This window comes from Anthonomus grandis, chromosome 8, assembly GCF_022605725.1.
Source record: "Anthonomus grandis grandis chromosome 8, icAntGran1.3, whole genome shotgun sequence".
NCBI classification, from domain to species: domain Eukaryota; kingdom Metazoa; phylum Arthropoda; class Insecta; order Coleoptera; family Curculionidae; genus Anthonomus; species Anthonomus grandis.
Window position 1 is genome coordinate 2,593,541 of NC_065553.1, and position 12,899 is coordinate 2,606,439.

The window sequence follows — 12,899 nt, forward strand, 5'->3', positions numbered from 1 at the left end:
GTTCAGATACCTGTTTTTTCTGTGACGAGATAAACGTCAAAATACAAAATCTTCAATCAAAACTCTCAAAGACGCAAAAAAGAACTGCTGAAATTCTCAGAGAACTGAAGAAACTGCAACTGGATAAAGATATTCATTTGAGGAAAGCTACCTTTTACAAAAGGAAAACAGCTGCGAAGAGTGAGAGTAGAAAGATAGTGGAAATGGAATCAATATGCATCGCTGCGATGACGTGTATTATTGCTGTCAATTGTCAATTTACATATTTATTATTCACATTTCATCGGATAATCAAGCTATTTTCTATACATATCCAGAAGTAATAGGCAAAAAGGGAAGCTCGGATGTTTGTTCGTTATTGCATCATATGCTATACAATCATCTAAATCAGCAAACGAGGAAACTAAACATTTTCTGTGACTCATGCCCAGGACAAAATTAAAACTGGACTATGTTTAGATACTTGCATTATGTTATACATTTCCAGAAACGTTTGGACTTTATTGAAATGACATTTCCGATTCGAGGCCATTCATATATGGAGTGCGACAAGGATTTCGCCGCAGTGAATCAAAAGCATAGAGCAGAAATACCGCAAGACTGGATAGAGGCTTTCGAGTCAAGTCGGAATAAACCATTGCCCTTTAAAAATGTTCAAAAACACTTTTTCCGGCAATGGGAAGTGCTTCTAAATACATTTTGCAAAAAAAAAATTCCCTTTCTAACTAGAGTTATTAGGGAAATAAAATTTTCAAAGGAAAATCCAAGGCTTGTGTATTTCCGGACAACATTCAACGGGGAGTGGCAGTCAGCTGATATCGTCGGAAAACCATTGGTGCCAAACAATAGGGAGGAGTTTGAATTACCTGGAATTTCTTACGAAGGTATACATTTTTATGCATTTTCCGATGAGATTTTATCTTATCCAGTTTGTCTTGTTTCAGGTCTACTCCCTTTATCAGGTGCTAAGTACAAAGATCTAACTTGCAAGATTTTGTGGAGAATCGGCACAGGAGTACATTGCAGCCTGCCACACAATTGAGAATTTCTATTTTATTTCGTAGTCTCTATTTTGTCACCAAACAATAAAGATTAATTTTGTAAAATTGAGCTTTTATTGAAAAACCGTATAAGTTCTTGATAATAAGAGGAAATATCAATGAAGGTCATTGGACCCTCATCTTTCTTTTTCTCAGGTTTTTTGCGATCTCTGCTAGAATTTTTTGTTTTTTATTGTTCTAGAGCCTTACAATTTATTTTTCGGGTAGTAACGCCGTTGAACTACCCAATAGTACATATTTATTCATTGAATAGTTTTTACGCTAAATATAGAACAGTTTCAAACTTAATTTTATCCATATTTCGACTTTATGTTTCATGGACTTTCATCCTTATTCCCCCTGGCTCTTCAAATGTATAATCTACTTCTTAAGATTATTCCTATTCGACAATGCGATTTTAGAAAAACTTTTGGTACGTCTGTTGCTCTTATAAATGTAATTGAAGATATTATTCGTAGCCTGGACAAACAAATGTATATCATATTAATTCTTCTTGATTTAACTAAGGCTTTCGACACGATAAATCATTCCCTACTTATTGACAAGTTATGTTATAACGGTTTTAATATCCCACCCCCTAATATAATGAATTCATATACAGTGTCAGCCAAATGGAATAAATTAGCTAATAAATAGATGGGAGCGTGTTGGAAAAAACGCTCGAACACGTCGATTGGTTTTTATAGTTGCGCATTTTTTTTCATAATAACTTTTTATACAGGGTGTATCAGATAACGGTGGTCAATACCAACTTGCTTAGCTTAAGCATAACACCCTGTATGTTAATTAATTTTTAGATTCCTCAGATCATTTTAGACTTATTTTGTATACAATATCCTAAACCTATCTTTGACTGTTTCGGAAATATTAAGTAAAATTCAAAAAATAACATTTAGAAAAGAAAATTATTTATTTTTCAACATTCTCTATAACTCACTTAATACTTCTTGCCCATTTAGGTCTTGGTAATGATAAAGCAAGCAAAAACTATTTCAGCATTCCTTTTTATTGATATTAAAATAAAAAAGACTAAAAATTGTTGTTTACTTTGGTTTAAAATGCCAGACTTAATGTTGACTCATATTGCATCACAGAAGTAGTCGTCAGTGCTATAGTCGTTTGAATTTCATGAAGCCAGAAAAATGGTTCATTTAACAGAAATGCACAGAATAACAATTCTACAGATGATTGGCTATGGAGATAATACACGGACGCAAATGGAAGTAGCTCGTTTATTTTACGAAAAATTTCCAAATTTGCCGCCTTTAACCCAAGGGACAGTTAGTAAAATAGAAAAGCAATTCCGCGAGCTGGGCCATGTTAGGCAGGTAAAAAAGTCAGCTGCCAATGCAATAAGTGAGGATACCAAATTGGCTGTTATGCTTAAGTTTGAGGAACACCCACATACATTTACTCGGAAAGCAGCCCCAGTACTCGATTTTAGCTATTCATTAGTTATTAGAATATTAAAAGAAAACAAAATGCATCCCTATAAAATTATACCCACCCAGGAGTTCACGGAAGACGATTTTGACAGGAGAATGTATTTTTGTGAACAAATGATGGCAATGTTAGACAGCAATGTGATCCAATTAGTCCAATGTTATGTTTTCTGATGAGTGCACCTTTGCTCTTCACGGTCATGCCAACCGTCAAAATGGCAGGGAGAATCCTCGCTCGACAAGAGAAGACAATAATGAATACCCTGAAAAGGTTAACGTGTGGGCAGGAATTATTGAAGATCAGATCATAGGTCCGTTTTTTATTGAGGGCAATTTGAATGGCGATAATTATTTAGAATTGCTTTAAAATAATGCCAACGTTGGCCAACTTGAATCCTGATCCAGAAAACCCACAAATTCCAGCGAATATGATATGGGTTCAACGAGATGAAGGACCACCCCACTACCAAATAAATGTCCGGCAGTACCTCAATCAAATATTTCCAGATCGGTGGATAGGGAGGCGAGGATCGATGGAATGGCCAGCACGGTCTCTCGATTTGACGCTATTAGAATTTTTCTTATGGGGATATGTAAAAACTATTGTATACAAAACTAAACCCACTGACTTAGCTGACTTACGACTTACTTAGTTTTTTCTCGTTTATACGTTTGATATTTTAAATTCACTGAAGTATTGTAAAGTTCAAACTTTTGCTGATGACACTCTTCTCCGATTTAAGAATAATAATCATACAATATAATATATTACGGAAATTTTCACAAAAACACAATCCAATTTGTAGACACAACTTTAAAATTATAATATAATTCATACTACTAACTATAGATATTTTAACAAAAATTAATGTGATTCTTATTTTTCATTTTATCTCAATTAATCAATGAATCCATTAGAATAAAACGAAAAATTTTACTAGACCACAAATTAGGCCTGTGTTCAAAATTTTTCATTTCCTACATTGATACAAAGACGAAAAGAAGTTTTTGTACTACTACGTAAACTGATAATAAAAAATAACTAACAAATGCACTTTAAATTACTTTATCAATAACTTTTTAAAACTATTATAATTTCGCGTAATAAACTGTGTTAGTGTAATATTTACATTTTTTTAAGGTGTTGACTTCCCTCAATTTTTGAGGGTAAATTTTGCGGTAAAATCTTAAGCATTTTCAAAAGCAAAAATAATATATTTCTTTGCAAATGAGATAAAGACTTGTACTTACAAATAACCCTCTTAGGTTTAAAACATTAAATTCAGAATAAAGATTAATTGTAGGATACTGGCTATTTTTATATAGAATTATTTTTTTGATTATTATTTTGTTTGGCACACCTTTAAAATCTACAATGTAGTTTCACGAAGACCACCCCAAATTGGTAAACAGTGTCTTAAACTAGACTCTACAAGGGTATTAAAAACTATTTTCATTGTTTTTTCCGTTTAGAATATTTCGAAGCTGGTAGAACTTATAATATAGTTTTCGACGTTTTTCGCACTCAGTTATACTGTTGTTATAATGGAAATATGTTTGTGGAAACTCAAGCTCTCATTAATGAGGATCTTATGACACTTAATTTATTATCTTAGTGCCATAATTTAATTTTAAATCCCACAAAGTCTTTTCTTATGTTTTTTGGTAATAAAAACTAAGTAGAAGTTTTGAAATATCATTTGAACATTTTTGTGGATGGATGTAATGTTGGTATGGTGGATAAAATAAAAAATGTCAGTCTAATTTTAGATACTAATTTACGTTTTAAAACACATCTAAAAACTTTATTTTAAAAGGCATATTTTTCATTAAAAACGTTAGACAGTGCTAAATCCTTTTTAAGCCGCAAGCTTAGAAAGAAATTATGTGAATCTCTTGTACTTAGCAATTTTAATTATTGTGATATTTATGGTTTTTGTTTAGATCAAGGAAGTAAATCTCCTATACAGAAAATTCAGAATTTTTGTGTTCGGTGAACATGTGATGTTAAAAAATATAAACGCATTACACCCTGGTATAAAGAAGTTAAATGGTTGAAAATGGATGATCAGAGGAATGTGCATTTTTGCATATTTAGAGATGAAGTTTATAATAGGATTCTGCGGAATGGCTCCGAGTTGTCTATGCCTCTTCACTAAATGGCCAGGTTTTACATAATGCTGTCAAATATCACAATGCCCTGCCTGCCGATCTTACCTCGCTTCCTGATAGGTAGTTCGGGGCTAAATACGAACAATTGTTGCTGAGGAATTTCTTACTACTTTAATTTTCTAAGCATGGTCTTTACTTGGTTCAGTAGAGTAGCTATTTGTTAGAATGCACCAAGTATCGACTAAACAAGTTGTTTAAAAAATTTTAAAAATATTGTTATCATACATGCATAGACCGCATGTTGCAAGGAATAAGATTTTTTTTAATAACTTTATTATCGATGTATATATATTTTTTGTAATTTGCAGATGTGTTTTATGCATCAGGGAGCATTTTTCGATTTAGAAAGAAAAAAAAATTTTTACCAAAGGCTTCCAGAAGGGTTTTATCGTAAATTTTATTTAATGAAAAAAAGTACACCACTACATTTTTCTAAAATAAATTTTATTTTTGAATCTTTGATTAGTTTTGAGCAAATTTGTCTTCTCGAGATTTTTTTTTATTTATATATCTTATTTGTTATAACTATTGTTTCTTACATGTTAAGAATCTAGAAAAAAATAGGAAATGCATTTTGTGTATATTTTATTATTACGCTATATGATATATACGTATATGAAAAATATATCGTATGCTACACAGCATATATTTAAGGTGTAGTGATTGGAAAAATATGTACATCGTAAATTATACCTTGACCAAATACGGTTCATAAATCTACCAATAGTATAATAAAGTATTATATACTGTTTTTTACTTTAAACCTAGGAAAATTAAGAGTTGTCTAGATCAATAAAAAAAATAAATTTCTTCAAAACTTATTGATTTATCTTACAAAACTAGATTGGATTGTGTGGATAAGGATTGTGTTGATAAAAAACAATGTTTTTGCAGAAAATATATATGCAATATTTAATTTAATAATACTAATTATTTAAATTTGATATAATTTTATATATAAATATTTAGTATAAAAATAGTGTTATTAGATTTGATAATATGAACGAAAACCAGTGAGATTTCAGAAGAATGTCTTACTGGGTAAAAATAAGGTTAGTGGGAGTTAATTTTGTAATTTTTTTTTTGCGAAAAATAATTGCCTTAGAGAAGAAAATGAATTTTATTAAATAATTTACTAATTTACTATAAAAGTTATATCAAATTTAAATAAGCAAACTGTGTTATTAGATTGGATATTAAAGACGAAATTGTTTTGTTCATACGTACTATTTTAAAAAACAGTGACTTGCCCAACAAAAAATTAAATATAATTATTTAGCTTGTGCTCCTTTATTTGTCAAAACTACTCACACTTGTCAGCCAAGCGTCACTGTTTGGCTCATAGTAAAGTCCCTAGGCTTAGGTCATCATTTATGTCTTCCAGGCAGTTGAACAGGATAAAGTTTAGGCAAATTAATTTTTGATTGGGCCCTTTACGACTTGTCGTTAATAGAACCGCCTTCCAACTTCTGTTCTTGATCCACAGTTTAGGACTGTCTGGATACCGACGTCGGTCTTTTGATTTTCTACTTTGATCTAACCCCAGCCAGTATCAAGTGGACGATGGTGGTTATCATAAACATCTTTCCTCATTGTTCTAAAACTTTCACCAATTTTGACGTGTGTCTCGAGATATCGCGATGTGCACCTGTCGCTCGCCCCATCCTTGTTAAGGTATCTTGAGTGTTAATATGTATAACGTTAATGGAAATCCCTTCAAAGGGACTTTCCATGTATTACAGGTGCATCAAACCTTCTGTTTCTTCTGCTTCACTTTGCTATTGACCCAGTACATTTTTCTACTTCTTCAAAACTAATTGTCTTATCTCAAAAAATGAAACTTCCACTTATTTGCGATTAAAAATGACACAGTTACTGCAATTTTCATGGAGATAAGCCTTGCTTTCGTGAAATAAAACAGGGTTTTTTCACGTTTTACTTAAAAACCTTAAGGTTATGTGAGAAAAGTATAGATACAAAAACTATTTTATTACCTATAATTTTCTTAAAAAGCATTTTTTTCTCCGGCAATTATTTTCTTAAAAAAACACGTTTATCATTAGCCCTACCCTACACAACTTACTATTAAGAAATTGTTTTTGAAAATCTTTGTTTTCCAAAATAATACGCATGAATAATAGTTAGTTTCGTTTTTTAATATCCAATTTACTAAAACAGTTTCTTTGTTTAAATTTGATATAATTATATATATGTATATTAATAAATATTTAATACAAAAATAGTAATATTAGATTGGATATTGACGAAAAACAGTGTTTTTGCAGAAAACATATATGGAATATTAAATATAATAACATTGTTTATTTAAAGTTAATATAATTTTATATATAAATATATAGTATAAAAGCAGCGCCATTAAATTGGATAATATAAATGAAAAACAGTGATTTTTTAGAAGAATTTCATCAATTATTTGAGGTGAAGTAATCAGGTCTAAGAACTAAATATGTAAATCTTGTGTTAGTTTTTTTAAATGTCTGTTTTAAACAAAACAGAATACGATATACGTGTATTCTACAGTTTAATAAATATACCTTAACCATATACGATTGATAAATATACCAAAACCAAAAATTTACTAAAAAATCGTTGATTAATGTCATAAACCTTCTTGTTGAACATAAATAAAACATAAACATATTATTAAATTCGTCAACGTATATTACGCGAACATTTTATCCGATATTTATCGTTGAAGTTCAACCAAAAATGTACATCGTGTGGTACTTTTATTTTATTGGTATTTATATTTTTCTTATGTCTTTAAATACCTTGCCAGTAAAGATTGCATGATTTTAATATCACATGTTTATCGAATTGCCAGTAACACACTGTCAAATATAATGCAGGGTGATCCAGGTTTATCTACCAATATTTAAAATTAGAATGCTACTAACTAAAATAAACAAATTTTGTCCCATAACTTTTTTTTTAATTTTTTATTTATTTAATTTATTCGCGACTAATGTTTTTTTTTGTTTTAAATATTTCTAAAAAATAGACCTACAATTTTTTTTTTAAATTACAGTAGTTTATATCAACTGTAAGGTAAAGCCGGGTTGACACGATCCAAGTATACTTGATTACAGTCTACTTGGATTGTCCGCTAGCAGCACTTGGACGTTACTTTGATCGTGTCACCAGTTCATCCAAGTTGAGTAGGATAGTATCCAACTGACTTGGATCCAAGTGGTGTTTGTTTGTGAAATAAAATGGCGTCGGTCTCTGAAAAAAGAAAACTGGAAATAAGCAAAAGAAGAAAATGGTCCGAAAGGGAGAATATTAGATTCATGGAGTTATACGAAGCTGAGGAAAATTTATGGAATGTGCGTTTAGCGGAATATAAAAACAAAGATGCTAGGAATTCGGTTCTTAAATGAATAAGAATAAATATGAATATTCCTGGTCTTAAGCGCCTGAAGTTTACGTATTCAATTACGAGTCCAAATGTTTCGTTTTTTCTTTTTTATCTCTTTTTTCTGCATTTCAAGCTCGTTTATAAGCATATCAGCAACCACTCGCACACTTTCCAATAAATACAGTTCAGCCATCTTTGTATGTTTAATTTGACATCCAAGTCATTTTGTCGTGGAAACCAACTTGGTCCAAGTCTACGTATCCAAGCACACTTGGTCCAAATTGGTATCCAAGTGTACTTATAGATCGTGTCAACCCGGCTTAATCAAATACTTTTCTAAATCATGTAATGGAAAATCCTGGCAATTAACGATAGATCCATTTTTAAGAGCCCCAAAATAAAAAATTGTACTCTTTAAAATATTTTTGTTTCTCTTTAAAATTTGTAAACTTGTTAACTTCTAAAAAACATGCTTGTCCTAAGAAGTTTTTTTTTAATTAACTTAAAATTGCTTTTTTGGTATTTTGAAGATTTTTAACCGGACATGCTTAAATCGCTACAGATTGCGCGAAGTGTCATCTAAGCATTGTCAAAAACTTTTTTTTGTGAAATAAGTGCTTTATACGGTAAAGCACTTATTTCACAAAAATGGTAAAGGCACATGTTAACAGATGTAAGTCGAACCTTAAGGGTATATGAGAAAAGTATAGACACAAATATTATAGATTTTTTTATCACTTATAATTTTGACAAAAAAAATTTTTTTCGCACGCAATTATTTTGTGCAAAAAACTATTTTTTTATTAATCCTACCCTTAACCCCCCACCCACCCCACATAACTTACCAGTAACAAATTGTTTTAAAAAATCATTGTTTTTAAAAATAATATACATGAATAACAGCTGGTTTCGTCGTTAATATCCAATCTAATAACACAGTTTGTTTATTTAAATTTGATATAATTTTATATATAAATATTTAGTATAAGCACAGCGCTATTAGATTGGATAATATGGATGAAAAACAGTGATTTTTCAGAAGAATTTTATCACATATTTGAAGTGTAGTAATCGAGTTTAAAAACTAGATACCTAATAAATCCCAAAACTAGTAAATCTAGTGTCAATTTTTTTAATGCCGAAATTTTCTCCTTTTTTTAAGTAGAATAGTATATGATACGTATACTCTACAGTTTAATAATTACGGTATATATGATGTGTTGCTTAGGACGTAATACTTTCAGGCCTTTTTTAAAAGTTTAGTAATTACTCAACGGTATTTAATATTTCTTATTACTTTAGCATACGTTTAAGGTGTGTGAGTTTGTCTATTCGACAATGTTCTTCAGAAGTTTTTTTTTTGGCATTTTTAATATTTTTTTATTTTCTCAGACTGATAATAAAAAAATTCTTATTATCTCAAAATCTAATATAATCTATTAAATCAAGCGTTCAAACGTTAACATGTTATATTAATACCTAACACGAATATATGAATTCAGTTTATAAGTCCATCAAATATCGTCATCATGCATGAAAACTAATTTCATTATTAGAAAAGCTTTTACGTAACAAATAATTTTAAATGTATATAAATTTAATTATTTCATTTCACATATTCTGATTCTAAACCCAAATCAAATATTAAGGAGAACGTAACACATCGAAAGCCACAAAACCAAAGCGAACTTTGGGCAAAGTGAAAATTTAATTAAACTAGTTTAGCATATATTATAGTTTCCCTGAAGCTACAGCTCAGCTACAATTTAACTTTTTTCCTGCTTGATAATACTGTAATTGACAAAGTTACTGCATCATAAATTTAGGTGGTTTAAAGGAACTTTGACTAATAAACATTAATAGAAGTTCAACTTACATTTGATTGATCAAAGTTGGTCTTATTTCTGGCCATGTACGCTTCTGCCAAAGGAGTCAAATTGTTTGAAGCATTGATAGGAGGAGACGTTGACCTTTTGAAGGGATTAACTTGATTTCCTGTTACTGATATGACCAAGTTGTTCAGTCCTGGTGTTTCAGCTGCTGATCCTAACTGGTAGTCAGATCCTAAGAAAAAAATAGTTATTTAAAAATAGATAATTTTGTGGATATAAATTTCATAGAAATAATAATATTAAGTAATGATCAAAGATAAAAACAAATTCATATAAATTGATAAAATAATGGTAGCATAATAACGCTAGTGTAAGTCAAGAACTATTAAACGCATAAAATAATGAATTTATAAATAAAACTGTTATTAATTTATTAAACTGAGTTTTATCTGAAACAGAAAACTGGTCCTAATTATCGAATTATTTCAAAAATTCTGCATATGAGAGACTTACCAAGAAATCAACAAGACCTAATTAGAATTAGGAAAAATACAGAAAATAAAAAAACTAATGAGAATTGGACAGCATTTAAACACTTAAATCTGATAACTCCTGAATGTAAAGTCACTTATGGCCTGAGGCGTCCACCTGCACATTTTGGCTGATATCTCAGTTGCTGTTGGTCACATGATATTTCTGCTAATAACCAAACTTAAAAAGAATTAAATTTCCTTTAAGAAACTTTTATACAACTCTTATGTAATTTTAACAGATACCAAGATATCGTGAAATAAAATCTATGTAAAGTCATGTGCGATCTAAAGTATCCACTTGGACATGTTTGATTGATATTCCAGATGCTGTTAGATTTGCGGCATTTATTCTATTAACTAAATAAAAATTAAATTTTCTAAAAAATTGTGTGTACCGTCCATGTGTCACAATGTTATTTAGAAATACCTGGAAAAAGTTTTTTTTATTTTCATCCACTAATGCGTCATAAAAAATGTTTACACCAGGACACGGAACTTGTACACGTATGACACCTCCTAGAAATTCAGATTTGAAGCGTCACGGCAACTGAACACCTTGCAGAAAAGTAAAATGCGTGGCGTGGTGGATTAGAAAGGTTTTGTAATTTTTTCAACGTCACTGCATCATTTCAAAATTCCAAAAGTTCGAATTCTGGTTTTCACTTTTTGAATTTCTTTTAAGTAATGTGTCTATTAGATGTCTCGGATGATATTAAAGATTAAAAAGTGCGTAAAAAGTTCATTTTATCAGTTTCTACTGCATTTTATGGTCTAGGCACGCTTTGGATCATCTTGAAATTTCACTTTTCTTAAGTAATTAGACCCACTAGACACATAAAGCATCATTTCATAGCGATTGTCAAAGATTCATTGATTTCACATGGGTCTAAAGGTCAAAAAGTGCACACTTTATTCATTTCTACCGCATTTCATGGTCCAGCCATGCCTTAAATTATCTTGAAATTTCACTTTTCTTAAATAGTTAATCTCAATAGAGACGTGACGTATTATTTAATAGCGATCGTCAAGGATTCATGAATATCAGATGGGTTTAAAGGGCAAAAAGTGGGTAGAAAGTGCGATTACGATTTCTACCCTATCTCATGGTCCAGGCGCGCTTGGATCATGTTCAAATTTCTTCAACTCTTATGTAATTAACAGATACCAAGATATCGTGAAATAAAATCTATGTAAAGTCATGTGCGATCTAAAGTATCCACTTGGACATGTTTGATTGATATTCCAGATGCTGTTAGATTTGCGGCATTTATTCTATTAACTAAATAAAAATTAAATTTTCTAAAAAATTGTGTGTACCGTCCATGTGTCACAATGTTATTTAGAAATGCCTGGAAAAAGTTTTTTTTATTTTCATCCACTAATGCGTCATAAAAAATGTTTACACCAGGACACGGAACTTGTACACGTATGACACCTTCTAGAAATTCAGATTTGAAGCGTCACGGCAACTGAACACCTTGCAGAAAAGTAAAATGCGTGGCGTGGTGGATTAGAAAGGTTTTGTAATTTTTTCAACGTCACTGCATCATTTCAAAATTCCAAAAGTTCGAATTCTGGTTTTCACTTTTTGAATTTCTTTTAAGTAATGTGTCTATTAGATGTCTCGGATGATATTAAAGATTAAAAAGTGCGTAAAAAGTTCATTTTATCAGTTTCTACTGCATTTTATGGTCTAGGCACGCTTTGGATCATCTTGAAATTTCACTTTTCTTAAGTAATTAGACCCACTAGACACATAAAGCATCATTTCATAGCGATTGTCAAAGATTGCACACTTTATTCATTTCTACCGCATTTCCAGCCATGCCTTAAATTATCTTGAAATTTCACTTTTCTTAAATAGTTAATCTCAATAGAGTCGTGACGTATTATTTAATAGCGATCGTCAAGGATTCATGAATATCAGATGGGTTTAAAGGGCAAAAAGTGGGTAGAAAGTGCGATTACGAATTCTACCCTATCTCATGGTCCAGGCGCGCTTGGATCATGTTCAAATTTCACTTTTTTTTACGTAGTTAAACCTATTAATAACATGGAGCATCATTTTAAAGCGATCGTCAAGGATTCGTGGGTTTCAGTAGACTTTAAAGGTTAAAATGTGGGTAAAGAGCAATTTCTCGGATTCTATCGCATTTCATGGTTCAGCCACGCCTTGAATCATCTTGAAATTTTATTTTTCTTAGGGTATTAAATCCAGTAGAGGCACAAAGCATCATTTAATAGCGACTGTCAAGGATTTATGGATCTTAGATAGGTTTAAAGGTCAAAAAAAGGGTAAAAAGTGCAATTTATCGGTTTCTACCGCATTTCATGGTCCAGCCATCCCTTAAATCATCTTTAAATTTCACTTTTTTTAAATAGTTAACTCCAATTTGACGAACGTTATAGTTAACTACAGTTTAACGAATGACCAACGTGACGAATCATTTAATAGTGATTGTGAAGGATTCATCGATATC

The 12,899-nt window shown here is 30.8% G+C and overlaps 1 protein-coding gene across 3 annotated transcripts in view; it reads right to left on the reverse strand.

The window, feature by feature from the left end:
- Nucleotides 1-12,899, reverse strand: part of LOC126739895 (synaptogenesis protein syg-2) — a 478,733-nt gene that overhangs the window by 23,606 nt on the left and 442,228 nt on the right. For all 3 annotated transcript variants that reach the window (XM_050445716.1, XM_050445717.1, XM_050445718.1), the window contains one exon: nucleotides 9,931-10,118. In XM_050445716.1, the coding sequence (XP_050301673.1) occupies nucleotides 9,931-10,118 (188 nt within the window). The remainder of the gene's footprint in view (nucleotides 1-9,930; nucleotides 10,119-12,899) is intronic.